The following is a 14,713-nucleotide window of genomic DNA, read 5'->3' as shown; positions in this document are numbered from 1 at the left end:
TCCAATGCTAAAGACGCCCTTAGGCGCCACATCATATCTTTACAAATCCTTACACATCCTTATAAATTCTTAAGATCGTATAATTTTATCTACAACCATACAAACATCATTATATATCCTTACATATCCTTTAACTCCACTAAAAACAAAAAAATATAAGTAAGGACACCTAAAGGCATAAAAAAATCTTAAGCTTTGGACATGCTTCAACCACAAAGGATATTAAAGGATACCCAAGAGCGCCAAAAAACGTCCCATTGGAGATAGTCTAAGTTAGGAAAATCTTCTCTGAGACAATTGATATTGACACATTACAAAAGACGGTCCCGAGAGAAAATGCCCCGATCCGATCCGTCTTACCCGATTGATCAGACCCGTCTTTAGTTTTTCTCTTCCCACCAACAAGAATTTCTTGAATATCATTAATCGTTTCAACACACGGAACGGAGCCAGTTTAAACCCATAATAATCATTTATCAAAATTAAGCAAAATTTCGTTCTTTTCACGCTTTGGTCTCCCATTGGTAAATCTCTTTCTTTTTCTTTATATATTTACTCTTTACTTGTTTCTTTTGGAAAAGGCTTTCTATGCTGTTGTTTAACACAACCCAGTATCATGGTTTCCTTTGATTTTTTTTTTTTAATTTTTTTTATGAATGTCTGTAGTGCATTTACAATATAACTTATCTATTGTTATTTGTTGTGATATAATAATGCTAAAAATAAATCTTAGTTTATTCGACATTAGTACTTTGGCCCTAGATGGACTCGCGAAATACTAACTTTGATTTATATCATTTAAATCTTGATTATCAAACTGTCTATAAGTTACTAGAGCTCGAGCTGACTCGACTCTGACTTAATTATTGTAATATTAAATCATGTATGTACTTTCAAACATGCCTTGATGTTAGGATAATTCTGCTTGCTGCTCATTTTTTTTTTAACGTTTTACAGACTCGTAGTATAGTCATGGCGAGTGAAACGATTGCTAATGGAGTTGCTGCTACTCATGCACATCCTGATCCACGGAGAACTTATCAGGTGGTTGTTGCCGCTACCCGAGCTATGGGTATTGGTAAAGATGGAAACTTGCCGTGGAGATTGCCTTCTGACCTTAAGTTCTTTAAGGATCTTACTATGACTACTTCTGATCCAGCCAAAAAGAATGCAATCGTAATGGGAAGAAAAACATGGGAGAGCTTGCCCTTGAAGCATAGGCCACTTACTGGTCGCCTAAATGTTGTTCTCACTCGATCCGAGAGTTTTGAAATTGCGACAGGAGGAAATGTTTTGATTTGTGGAAGCATGATGTCAGCATTGAAGCTGTTAGCATCGTCTTCTTATCGTTCATCTATAGAGAATGTTTTTGTTATAGGTGGTGGCCAAGTCTTAAGGTCTGTTCTCTGTACTGTATTCTCCCAAAGGTGGTAAAATAGGCGGGTTGGGTAATGGGTCACAAAATGTCAGTTTTTTAGTAAAAGTTGAAATGTACTGGTTGAACCTGTCCTCCAAATTCTAATAGACGAATACATTTGAACAAAGTGATTAGGAGGTCGTATGCTTTAAGAATACTTTTAGGCGACTTTCAGGCTCTTTGGCCTATTTGACCGATTCTCTTTTTAGCTGATACTCAAATTTGTTATCGATCCATTTTTAAGTGAATGGGTTGAAACTGAAACTTCTGTATCTACCTGTTGAGGTTTGCAGAGGGCTATATTGTGTCTGCAATTAAATGCATATTTTGTCTTGCAGGGAATCCCTCAATGCTTCTGAATGTGATGCTATCCACATTACGGAAATTGAAACAAATATTGACTGTGATACTTTTATCCCTGCTATTGATGTTCAGAAGTTCCAGCCATGGTGCTCATCTTTTCCGATTGTGGAAAATGGAATTCGCCACTGTTTCACCACTTATGTTCGTGTGAGGAGTTCTGCAGATGAAGCCCCTACAAAGGTTAATGGCTCATCGAAATTTGACGTGAAGTCATTTTCTTTCCTGCCCAGAAAAATATTCGAGAAACACGAGGAGTACCTTTATTTGAAACTGGTGGAAGATATCATTTCTAATGGTGCTTTAAAGAAGGACCGCACACATACCGGCGCTTTCTCTAAATTTGGCTGTCAGGTAATTTCAAGCCATGATTTTCTTTTGTAACAAAGATGAATTCACATGATTGTTGTCTGTGAGATTTAATTTTTTCTTTTTTGATTATTTGTCACAGATGCGGTTCAACCTAAGAAAATCTTTCCCCCTTCTTACTACCAAGGCATGTATGTTCCTGTCTAGATTTTTGAAATGTTTCAGTCACTACCAAGTATGTGACACAAGTTGATTAATGCTTTGTTTTTCATTATTATGATTATTATTATATGTGTTTGAACAGAAAGTCTTCTGGCGTGGGATTGTAGAGGAACTTTTATGGTTCATTAGTGGTTCAACAAATGCCAAGGTAATATTTTTGTTCGACGTTGTGTCTAAAAGCTGGATATGGACTCTCTTACTATGGGGGTGCCTTTTGAAAGTGATTATTACACCTCAGGCCCTCAACTATTATAAGTAGTTGATCAAAACTAGGTATAGAAAAGTAATTTTCTTTCTCACATGCTTCCCAGCATCTGATTATTTTCACCCTGAGTTGTTTATAATATCAGTGTAATAATCACTTTTACCTGAACGCTCTAAACTAGTTGTGGTGACTTCAAGTCTCGATTATCAATTTAAATCCAAATTGAAACACTCCCTGTATATGTGCGTGTAGTGAACCAATGTACCCTGTTCTACATTCCACAGATTATGAAGTCTCATCATCCATATACAGCTTATAATTTTGCTCTTCAGATGTGCTGTTTGGGGGAAAAATGTTTTACCTCTTGGTTGTTTGTTGCTATCAGGTTTTACAAGACAAGGGCATTAATATATGGGATGGCAATGCATCCAGAGACTATCTTGACAGGCAAGTGCATGCCTATATGCCAATTAACTTGCTCTAGGATGTTTTCTTTTTCAACATTCTATGTTATCGTTAATGATTTTTTAAATTTTTTTTACTTTATTTAGTATTGGTTTAGTGGATCGAGAGGAAGGTGACTTGGGACCAGTATACGGGTTTCAGTGGAGACATTTCGGTGCAAGGTTATTTTGCTTCTTGATCGTTTGACTTATTATATACATTTTATTCGTGTTAAGTCTAATCAACTTTTGTAATTGAGTTGTATCACTAAAATGAGACATTTCAATAGTTACCTATTTGACAATAAAATGAGACATTTCAACAGTTACCTATTTGACAATAAAATGAGACATTTCAACAGTTACCTATTTGACAACTAAGGACCATTACAAAACATTTATGAAATTGATTGTCTATTAGTTTTCTCATTTGTGAATTATTAATCAGTCTTCTTGTATACAGTGTTTCGGTAAACATTGCATATACACGGGAGAGTGTTAGCTTATGTATTTTTGGATAAATAACTCAATATTTACTCGTAAGATTTATAATGTTGGCAGTTATACTAATATGCATGCTGACTACACTGGCCAAGGATTTGATCAGTTATTAGATGTTATTAACAAGGTGAAAAATAATCCTGATGATCGCCGGATCATTATTTCAGCATGGAATCCTTCAGCCCTCAAGCAGATGGCCCTTCCACCTTGTCACATGTTTGCGCAGGTTTTTATGAATGTCCAATTGTAATTGCTTACATCATATATTGATTCCTAAGTAACACTCTATATGTTATCTTTATTTGTTTCACTATAGTTCTACGTAGCACAAGGAGAGCTATCTTGTCAAATGTATCAACGTTCTGCTGATATGGGACTGGGAGTTCCATTTAACATAGCATCATATGCATTGTTGACATGCATGATCGCACACATTTGTGGTAGGCATTTCTAAAATTTCAAGTAGTTAATCAATGTTCTGAATAAGCTTTACTGCTGAACTGGAGGTGGGAAATTCCCAATTACTTGTGAATGATTTGATTTGGGTTTATGTTATTACCTACAAAGGGCCAACTGGGTAAAATAAAGAAATGTGGCCTGAAGTAAACGGGTCAAATGGGTTCAACGGTTTAAAAGGTGCTCAAAGTGTACTTTAGTACCTATATCTATATTAGATTATTCTTGAAATAATATATATATGTAATATATGTTTCACATGCTAGTTATATGTTAACAGTATTAACAAGTTTGGACAAAGAGGGTTTCAGCCTTCAGGTCAACTTCCCTTCCACAAATCACCCCCTTTTATCCAGATCCATTATGACCCGTGATCGAACCCGGCCATTTTTGCCATCTATGGTTTACCAATGAGCAAGATTCATGCAAATTTGCACAGTTTGTTAATCATATTATTGTACTTAACCTTTATGTAGCATACAGTTTTACAGATGTTATCTTGTACATATGGACAGATCTTGTTCCTGGTGATTTTGTTCATGTTCTTGGTGATGCTCATGTCTATAGCACCCATGTGAGACCTCTTCAAGATCAGCTTCAGAAGACGCCCAGGCCTTTTCCAGTAAGCAAAGTTATGTTTTTTTTTGGAGATCGTATCTTGACTATGTTCGTATATCTTACATCTAAATACATTACTGCAGATTTTAAAGATCAATCAACAAAAGAAGGACATAGATGGGTTTGTGGCTGATGATTTTGAACTCATAGGATACGATCCTCAGCATAAAATAGAAATGAAAATGGCAGTATAAATTAGAGGTAATTTCTGCTACAGATAAATGATTATTTTTTTTATTGGTTTTAAGTGGTTTGAGCAAATTTTTATCGACACTATCTTTTACAACTTATTTGATTCAAATAAGTCTTGCACGTGCAGGTATGACTTGGCATAGAGTTTTCGATATCAAACGTTTCAGTTGTTGCTTATGTAGTATAGACTGAGAACCCATTGCCCTTGTTTCTTTAAGAAATTTGGTTTCAGTTTTTATGTGGGAATCCTCAAATTTTCTTGTTGGGATGAATTTTCTGGCAAAAATATACTTGATTGAATGAGTAGGCCAAGAGATCCGTCCGTACATATGGTCACTTGTAAGCATGATCGCAATGCGGAATTTAGAGTCATTGTCAAATGCCTAAGGTGGACTCCATCAAATGGCAGTTTTATATGGAAGTAGCCCAGATTGTTTTAAGTAACGATGTAACATCAAGTCATAAGTTTCCATTCGATATATGCCTCGAGAGATTATTTATAACTTTAATACATTTATCTATATATAATATTTTTTTTTTTTGTTAAATAGGATAGGTGTGGCTACAAAGATACTTATGGTTTAATAATGTATGTAATAAAAAACATTTTTTTTTTTACCAACAAACGAATAAAGTCTAGCTATCCGGCATGTAATTTAGTACACTAAAATCTGGCCTGGCTCATACTTGAATCTATGGATAATCCAAAAACTTTAGTTGGGACAAACAACAATACAAGCCCATGAAAAGCCACGTGGCAACATAGCTTACACGTGCTCACACACCAACCAACAGTCATTCTATTCCATATATAACCACCATTTATATATTATAATCAATAAAAACAACGTATATATAACGGAATCATATCATATAGAAGTATAAACATATGAATAAGAGGAGGAAGAAACCATAGGGAAAGAAAAAATGGATCTACGAAAGGTAGAGGAAATAGTGAAAGATTCAAAAGGTGGGATCATAGAGAAGAAAGATGCAATCATGTCAACCCTCCTCAATAATAATTCTAATTCTAATAATGATTCTCCTGAAGCATCATCATCATCTGGCCGTGAAGGTGGTGGTGTTAATATTCATGGTGATCCAACAACAACGTCACCAGCTGCAACTACTATAATAGATTCAGCTAGTGCTCTTCAACTGTTTCTTGATCATATCCCCATTTCATCTATTCCTGGAATCCATAATTCCCCTTCCACCGGTACCTACCTACTTCACTTTCCTCCATCTCCAGATTTAACATCATATCTTTTCTTTTGTTTATATGTATTTATATATTTATATATATGTGTGTGTGTGTGTGTATTATTCTTTGGCTATAAATATTTGTATGGCTCTGTCTGCCTCAAAATAAGTTAAATATCCTCGCTTACCTTTGTCTCAAAATGATTGTGTCTATTCCAACTCTAATAATAATTTTTTAGTTAAACGTTTGTGCATGATATGTCATGTTAGGATTTTCGTGAGAATAAATTATTTGGGATTTTCCGTTGGGTCCCTTTTCTCTTAAAAATTCAACGTGACCTTGATCATAAATTTGAACTTGAAATTAAGGATCCTAACGGCTATTAACTGATGTACTAATTATTATAGTCTATATATGATATATATCTCAAACTGTGACTTATTTTGGGACAAAAGGAGTATTGTTACTGGGAAATTTTTTTTTCATTTATCTATACTATCTATATAAACAAACTACCCCCTCCAAAATTTAACACTCTACCTTTAAAATCTCTAATTTACCCTTTTAATCTATACTCTTATCAAACACTTTATCCTTGAAATTCCAAAAATACCCTTAAAAGAAAAACTTTAGGCATGTCCCTTCCTTTCCCTGAAACAACAACGGCGGTTTGCACTTTCAGCCGGACTAAGAAACACTTGAGTTGAATCATACATTCATATAATAACACGGTACCGTTACTTAACTAACGTTTTTTTCCTATGTCCCGCCGCATCGCGCGGGTACAAGACTAGTTTTTTATGATTTAGTCTATGAGTAGGATAAGAAAATTCAATGAATAGCTTTGAAAGATTTAGACGCGTTTTCGGAATAGGCTTCTTAGTAATTAAAGTGTAATAGAAGGATTAAAGTTAGGCTTGTAAATAAGTCAGGATTTATAGAGTGTGAAAGTGTATGACTGTATGAGTCACTGAAATCTCAAACTCAGATAGGAGAGTGCCATGTAAGTGAGAATTGCATAGCATAGTTAACAAGCCTCATAGAGTTGACTCATGTTAGTGAGTAGTGTGCATGTTGAATTCATTAAGCAAAATGTCAAAAAGGCCAATTAAGTAGACGTGGCCCAGATGGTCGATGATCACCGTTGACCACGGACTTCAAGCTGATTAAACACCTTGTTGATTAGGGGACTCATGTTGTATTGTGGACTGCGTGTACCCCCTTGAACTTCTGGAAATCATGTTATGCATGTTCTATGTGTACATGATGATCTAGTCGCGTTGGTACCTCAGCCATCCCGCCTGCACTTTATTGTTTTGGTATATATATAACAGCTTACCTTTAAACCAAAAAAAAAATGTGTACATGATAATAACATATATAAAATGTCATAATTTTCTACCTATCGCCTTCTTAATATTCTGCCAAATAAAGGGTTGAAGTATTGTTTTTGGAAAGTGATCCTATGGGCGGAGCTACATACACCAGAGACTCAGAGGGGGTAACCAGCAGAAATTTTTTTTTTAATGGGTTTTAGTACATGCAACTCATGTGCTATTTATGAACGACACAATAATAACTTCATTACACAGATAGTATGATTGATGTGATTTGAATGTGTGGCAGTTGCCGTTGTGAGAACACAGGACAGTGTCAAAAGTGGGATAAGGAGGCTGTATGAGAATAATGCGAGTGGAGCTCTGATTGTGGACAATACAGAACCGGATCCGACCAAGATGCTCACCACATCATTCTCTCATCCATATGTTGGATTCATAAGCTTTTCCAATATGGTTCTGTGGTCTCTCCAGGTTATTATAATGTTTATGTTTACGAGTCAAAGTAATGTATCTAAATTGTTGGTTAAATACATCTGGGCTCGAGCCATAATAACTAAATCATGAGCGTCTTCACAATGCTATCTATCTTATCGGATGTTCCTAATGGGGCAATATATAGTCCATACTCCATAGTCCATTCATTACCTTGGTAGTAATACATGTATATATGTTATATTGTAGGCTTCCATCAAATTCTCCACCGAGAGTGTCGCATTCAGTACCTTGAAGTTGAATTTGTGATCACTGTCGAATTGTTCATTATTTTCATGCATGATAGATCTTCAAACCATTTTCCTAAGTTATATATATTATGTCAAAGTTTGGTTCATGCTAGAATTTTATTACTATATCAGAAGCATTTTGATGAATCTTTGTACTTCTAGGAATACAAAAAACATCAAAGCGGAATTAAGAAGGATCATGCTTTGAAGAAGATTAAGCCAGATGGATTCTTTTCTATGCTTGATAGAATTCCAGTTTCTTCCGAGGCTAAGGTGATCTCTCTATATTGTAGGTTTTCTTTAAAGGTTAATTGCCTAAATTAACAATCCACTTTTCTCAATCTCCATGTTTAGACATTGTACTTCTCTTTGCACTTTGGAATATTTTGGTTTTCAATTCATTGGTGGGCATTCTAGCCAAAAATGGTATTATTATTTATTTTAAAATAAAAATTACCTTTTATTTCGAGTAATTCTTATAGTTCATATCTGTTAGGAATAAAATTGCACACACACACAATAGGAACCAGAAAAATAACAAGAATGAAGGACACGAGAGATTTAACGTGGTATCTCACACTAAACTGTGTGAACTAATCCACGGCCTGCAACTAGAATGTTTTATTAAAGCTTTCTGCCTCTCTCTCGTGATGAGGAATTACAAGTACATAACAATATATTTATAATAGATAGATTAGGGTTAATGACTTAATTCCCAAGTTACCAAGTAACCAGGCCTAAGTTAATTAAAGGGCCTGCTGTGACTTAAGTTGTAAGGCCTGCTGCCTTAACAGCCTTCTAAACTGCGCTTGCCTATCAAGTCTCCATAAACCCAACAATCTCCCACTTGGAGGCTTGATAATCTTCAAACTGCCTTCTGCTGTGAATACTTGTACTTGTATGTCTAGTAACTCCATCATTCCATCTTAGTTGCAGCAACCTTCTTATCAGTTAACCTGAAGGTCTGTTGAAACTCCAGTGAGCTTCAACTCATCAGTCACGGCTATCTCTGCCCCTGACTCGTTCTCTGTCTCTACCGGCTCCCACTGAAACGAACTGCCAGACCCTGAGAAATTCCGAGAACAAACACTCTCCTTTATAAGCAAGAAATCATCTGGAGAGACTTTATGAGTCGAAATACTGGTTTTTACAACCCACTGTCGTCGGGAAGATGTAACTGAAGCTTTGACTAGCTTACTGCCAACACTCCCACTGTCACGATGTCCCTTGACTGGTCTAACCTTTCGAACTCGTTCATCCTGAATCTTCACATTGGCTCTAGGTTTCTCTTTTGCAAAGCAAACCCTCTTCTGCCCACGAGATTCTGTGAACCGGACTTCTTTTTTCTTCAGAACTGATCTGATCTTCTGATGTCAAGCTAACAAAGTATAATGAACACCTCTTGTGTCCACGAGCTATCACGAGATTACCTTTAACAACTTTCCACTGCCCATTCCTGAACTTTACCTCGTGCCCCGAGTTATCCAACTGCCCAACTGAAATTAAACTCTTCTTCAAGCTTGGAATAACCCTCACGTCTTTCAAAGTGAAGTAGTACCGGCTGAAGTTATCAAATCAACATCTCCTATGCCCGTAACATCAAGTATATCATCATTTGCCAGCTTAACCTTTCCGAAGTCCCCTACTTTAAGATTCTTCAACGTTACACTGTCGTGGGTAGCATGAAACGAAGCACCAGAATCCATTACCCAGGAATCCATACTATCTACACTACAGATTAAAGCATCTGCTTCATCATCTGAAGCAAAAGTAGTATTCACCTCTTTCTTTTCATTCGGACATTGATTCCTAAAATGACCGACCTCCTTACAGTTCCAACAGGTCACATCATTACGAGCCTTAGACTGACTCCTTTTTCTGTTTCCGCTTCTACTACCTCTGTTATTACTCCTTCCTCTACCTACATTCAACAAGTCACTCGATGATTCAACAGAATTCTTTCGTCTGACGGCTTAGCCTAGAATTAAATCTCGAATCCCTTCAAAAGTGAGCTTTTTGGATCCTGCTGAACTTGTGACGGCTGTAACAGTCCCTGACCAACTATCAGGTAATGAAGATAACAGTAGCAAAGCTCTCATCATCGAATTTTATCTCCACTAACTCAAGTCTAGACAAAATCGAGTTCATATTATTGATGTGTACTGTTATTGAACTTCCTTCCTTCATCCTTGTATTCACCAAATCTCGAATCAAGAAAACTTTATTTGCTGCCGAAGGCTTCTCGTACATATTAGACAACACATCCATGATTTCCTTCGCTGTCTTTTCTTTTAGAATGTTGAACGCAACATCCTTAGATAATGTCAGTCGAATAACTGCCTTGGCTTTCTTATCCAAAGTATCCAATTCGTCTTGTTTTATACTCTTTGGTCTTTCACCCGACAACACAACATCCAAATCCTTTTGAACTAGCAAATCCTCTACTTGCATCTTCCACCAACTGAAATCTTTCCCGTTAAACTTTTCAATTGTAATCTTTTCGTCTTCTGCCATTATATTGACTTAACAAAAAACTGATCACGAAAAGAGAGCATCTAATAAGAGAAAACAGTATATCTGCCGCTGATTAACAATGAAGACCCAAATCGACTGTTGATTGACACTGTATACCCAAAAACCGACTGCTGATTAATGCAATATACCCAAAATCGAAGCTTACTGACCTGGAATTCCCCAAATCAGCTGCTAATTCACAAACTGAAAACCCTAATCTACCAAATTGAGCCCTAGTCTACCCAATTAAACCCTAATCCACCCAATTGAACCCTAATCTGCCCAAAATCAGACCTGATTTTACCAAATCCGACCTAATTCTGTCTAATTCTCCCAAGTCAGACCTAATTATGGCTGACTGTGGTGGATGTAGTGGTTGGTTTTGGTCGAAACCCTAATCTGGGTGACGGCTGTGTTGGCTGGACTTAGCTAGAACCCTAATCTGGGTAACGGCTGGGTAGGTGACGGCTGTGTGATCTGTGTGAAACCTGCTCTGATACCACTTGTTAGGAATAAAAACTGCACACACACACAATAGGAACCAGAAAAATAACAAGAATGAAGGACACGAGAGATTTAACGTGGTATCTCACACTAAACTGTGTGAACTAATCCAAGGGCTGCAACTAGAATGTTTTATTAAAGCTTTCTGCCTTTCACTCTCGTGATGAGGAATTACAAGTTCATAACAATATATTTATAATAGATAGATTAGGATTAATGACTTAATTAAGTTACCAAGTAACCAGGCCTAAGTTAATTAAAGGGCCTGCTGTGACTTAAGTTGTAAGACCTACTGCCTTAACAGCCTTCTAAACTGGGTTTGCCTATCAAGTCTCCGTAAACCCAACACATATCTTGATTTGGGATATCATGCAAAGTTCGTTAATCCTATGAAAATAACCCTAGCACTTATCCGTTGGACACAAATCGTGAATTACTAACATCTGTCTAAAAAGAATCCAACTTTGGCTTTCGACATGAAAGTATTATATATACATAATTATAAAAGACCTCGCATACACTAAAAAATTGACATACATTGTACTTGGCCTTACTTCCGTAGGTGTTGGTGAATCATTAATATTAGCTTGAAATGAATCCGATTCATCTTTCTTACACGTAGTAGTTCTCTAGTTAAGAGAAGGTCACATATGCTCAAAAAAATGATGTTTATTTTCCTTCAAATAAGGTATGATTTCTGTATCATTTGATATTGTTGACTTGAACCAGATAGGCGAACTAGCAGCATCGTTTTTATGGAATCCTGTTTTTCCTGTAAAACCTGACCAGACGATCTTCCATGTTCTTTTGTTGCTATCTAAGCATCGACTAAGCGTGGTCCCTGTCACTGAACATTCCAGTTCAAAGGTTGTAGGCTATGTTACTGAGGTAACTCATTGTTTTCATAGTTCTACTCTCATGCGTTGCAGTGTTATAATCAACTGGTAAGTGTTCACTAGAGTTGGAAAATTTGACCAACATACCTATGAATGGTTCATTCGGAGTTTTGTATATCTCCAAAGGTATAATATCTCGAATATACGAGTATCAAACTTGTGGAAAAATACAACCTTTCAAAGTGTTATATTCAGAAACTTATATTATTAGTATCATACTTAACACTAATAATTTAGGAAAAACATTTCAGTTTGCCCTTTTACAGCCACCCCTGACATGCCCATTTTGCCACCTCGAGTGTTCACCATACCAGCTTTTTTATGTCACAGATGGGAGCTTAAGTTTTATACTTTTCTTTTTTCTCTTTTGGTAGGATTCAATCAATCATATACTTCTACAGTCAAGCGGACTAGAATGGTTTGACAGCATTGCAGATAAACCGCTATCAGATTTCAGGTTGCAACTTCTTTTACCTTTAATTACCATAAGGATAAATGTAATATATGGGCTATGCCTTGATAAGTCTAGGAACTTTACAGTTTAGCCAATTGATAGATGTATCATCTTTCCCCTCCATTTAATAACAATGTTATAGTTTAAGGAGGGGGAACTCTAATGCAACAAATAATGCATTTAACAGTTCCATACTGGTAAATAAATAGCAGTCGTGACAACGTTTTTGCTTGATGTTAGTCTAATTAGTCATATCTGTTTATGGCATTGTGCTAATTTCAAAGCTACTTCTACAGGTTTGAGTACAATAATCAAATTGTATCAGTCTATAATGACCAAAGCATCGCAGAGGCAGTTCATATGTTATGGACAAATAAAGTTTGTGCCATTGCAGTCGAGCAACGACATACACAGAAGCTCATTGGATGCCTCAGATACAGTGATGTTCATCGTCTTTTGGATGATGATAGCATCTTTTCTGTTAAAGAGTACACACTTATATCTGTATCAACATATTGTATACCACAAACGCGAAACTAACATCAAGTAAATCATGCATGTTGTGTTTCGAAGTTGTTCTTAAATATAGATCTAGTAAATAAACTTGTCTAAAGAGAGAGTCATCAGAAGACTCGGGAATGGGGACATCATTTTTGTGGTACACTATAGACATATCTCTGGTAATTCACCCGTAAGTTTTCCAAGTTCAAGCTTCTAACTTAAACGAGTAAGTTTTAGCGGAACGCTCTGCACACCATGTTAGTACTAAGTGTGATTGTGTGAATCATGAGCTGCCCTTGAGTTAACAAGGGCTACCCATTAGCTTCTTCCTAGTTTTAGTTTTTTTGATGTCAATTTAGCTGTTGATATATGCTTGGACAATAAAGATAGATAGTGACTGTGTCACTAGCAGCGGAAAAGGGCAACTTGGGTAATGGGCCAAACATGGTTTTGGGGTGAAAAGGGGTAAATTGTCAACACAGAGTTCGGATCTTTCAGTTATTTGGACCATTGTTGAGCTTGTCCTATCATTTTTTATCCTATGACCAAATATTGCCTTTTGTGTTTACAGGGATACGAGTATAGAACAATTCATACATAGACACACTGATCTGGACCGCCATGATGCTAACCATGAGCTCGGGGCTCTAATATCTGCAGGAACTCTTGCACTGCACAACAAGTTCGAACCGAGAATGGACTCACCTGTCACAAACACAGAAACGGACACCCTAAAGCAAGTCATGACAAATTTATCAGAAAAGAAAAGCAATTTTAGTTTTCTTGTAGATGGTTGTGGTAAAGTAGAGGGGATGATTACAATAAGGGATATTCTTATGGAGTTTGCACCTCCTAGTATGGACTCAAGGATTGATGGTGGTGGCTTTTTTGACACGGCTTTAAAAGAGTCAGGGTGCATCATCAGAGACGGAACCATGGTTCATCTATAATGAAATGATCAGAACCACAACCCGTCAAGTAGAATTTAGATTGCAAGTAGTTTTTGATCTGCCCATGTAGTGTTGTATGGCTCGAAGCTTTTCAAGCGGTATTTAGATTTCAATATAACTCTCCATGAAATACAAATATCAGGATAGATTGGTGGAGGATGTTGGTTGTAAACGTGCTGGTGTACGTATATGATTAACCGAGGCTGATACTGATTATAGTTGTTTATTTCTACTGTGCCTTTGATTTGGATTTTGTTCATTTCCAAATCCATAGAATAACCTATTCCTTCTAACAGTGTAATGTTATGATAACCCGTACTTGGAATCGTACCATCATCCACTTGCTATCTTAACTATGTTTGCCTTTCTTCGTATTTCAGTTTTTTTGGCTGGGGAAACTGTTCAGTTTTACAGTGAAGTACAACAGATTGAAAAAATATCCAAAAAATGATCCTGTACGGGATGGATTATTAGAGAAAATGTGTCTGCTATAAAGGATAACCATAATATGATATAGGATAGAAGAAGAGATTTAAAGTTTGGCATATCAGTTTGTACATCAATCTCCTTTTAAATGAGCAGCCAAAGCCAAATGGTTTATATGCATGCATTTATGTAAAAGTCTATGCGTTTATTTAGTTTTCATATATAAATTACTGGCTTTGGTTTCTTGATTTGTATACAAGTGCACCTATGGAGGTAAATATATCTCATAGGAACCGATTAACAATCTTCACAACTCCTAATCTTGCTCAACCTCTCAGAAATGTTGTCAATGAGATCTCGCAGTTGCTAAAAAGTTAGTTCTTTACCTTATGATATAGAAACATAACCTGATCTCAATCCCTCAAGTTAGTCGCAAGTTTTTAGAGAAAGCTAGATGAAAAACTGAGGCAGTTCATGTA

General features: G+C 36.4%; 2 protein-coding genes across 3 annotated transcripts; both read left to right on the top strand.

The window, feature by feature from the left end:
• Window positions 1-274: 274 nt before the first annotated feature.
• LOC122595924 (bifunctional dihydrofolate reductase-thymidylate synthase 1-like) lies at window positions 275-5,204 on the top strand. 2 transcript variants are annotated; one of them, XM_043768403.1, is made up of 12 exons: window positions 275-524; window positions 958-1,397; window positions 1,756-2,131; window positions 2,229-2,273; window positions 2,391-2,456; window positions 2,899-2,960; window positions 3,065-3,139; window positions 3,518-3,683; window positions 3,774-3,897; window positions 4,429-4,535; window positions 4,615-4,732; window positions 4,851-5,204. In XM_043768403.1, the coding sequence occupies exons 2-11, from the start codon at window positions 973-975 to the stop codon at window positions 4,723-4,725; spliced, it is 1,557 nt and encodes a 518-aa protein (XP_043624338.1). In that variant the 5' UTR covers window positions 275-524; window positions 958-972; the 3' UTR covers window positions 4,726-4,732; window positions 4,851-5,204. The 2 variants fall into 2 exon arrangements, with proteins under 2 accessions (XP_043624338.1, XP_043624339.1); XM_043768404.1 differs by having other exon boundaries at window positions 4,837-5,204.
• Window positions 5,205-5,628: 424 nt separating this feature from the next.
• LOC122597949 (SNF1-related protein kinase regulatory subunit gamma-1-like) lies at window positions 5,629-14,133 on the top strand. The gene is made up of 7 exons (XM_043770545.1): window positions 5,629-5,942; window positions 7,554-7,738; window positions 8,152-8,262; window positions 11,737-11,895; window positions 12,278-12,360; window positions 12,654-12,845; window positions 13,430-14,133. The coding sequence occupies exons 1-7, from the start codon at window positions 5,651-5,653 to the stop codon at window positions 13,806-13,808; spliced, it is 1,401 nt and encodes a 466-aa protein (XP_043626480.1). The 5' UTR covers window positions 5,629-5,650; the 3' UTR covers window positions 13,809-14,133.
• The last annotated feature ends 580 nt before the right edge of the window (window positions 14,134-14,713 follow it).

Source organism: Erigeron canadensis, chromosome 4 (genome assembly GCF_010389155.1).
Source record: "Erigeron canadensis isolate Cc75 chromosome 4, C_canadensis_v1, whole genome shotgun sequence".
NCBI classification, from domain to species: domain Eukaryota; kingdom Viridiplantae; phylum Streptophyta; class Magnoliopsida; order Asterales; family Asteraceae; genus Erigeron; species Erigeron canadensis.
This window is presented reverse-complemented; position numbering and strand designations above follow the sequence as displayed.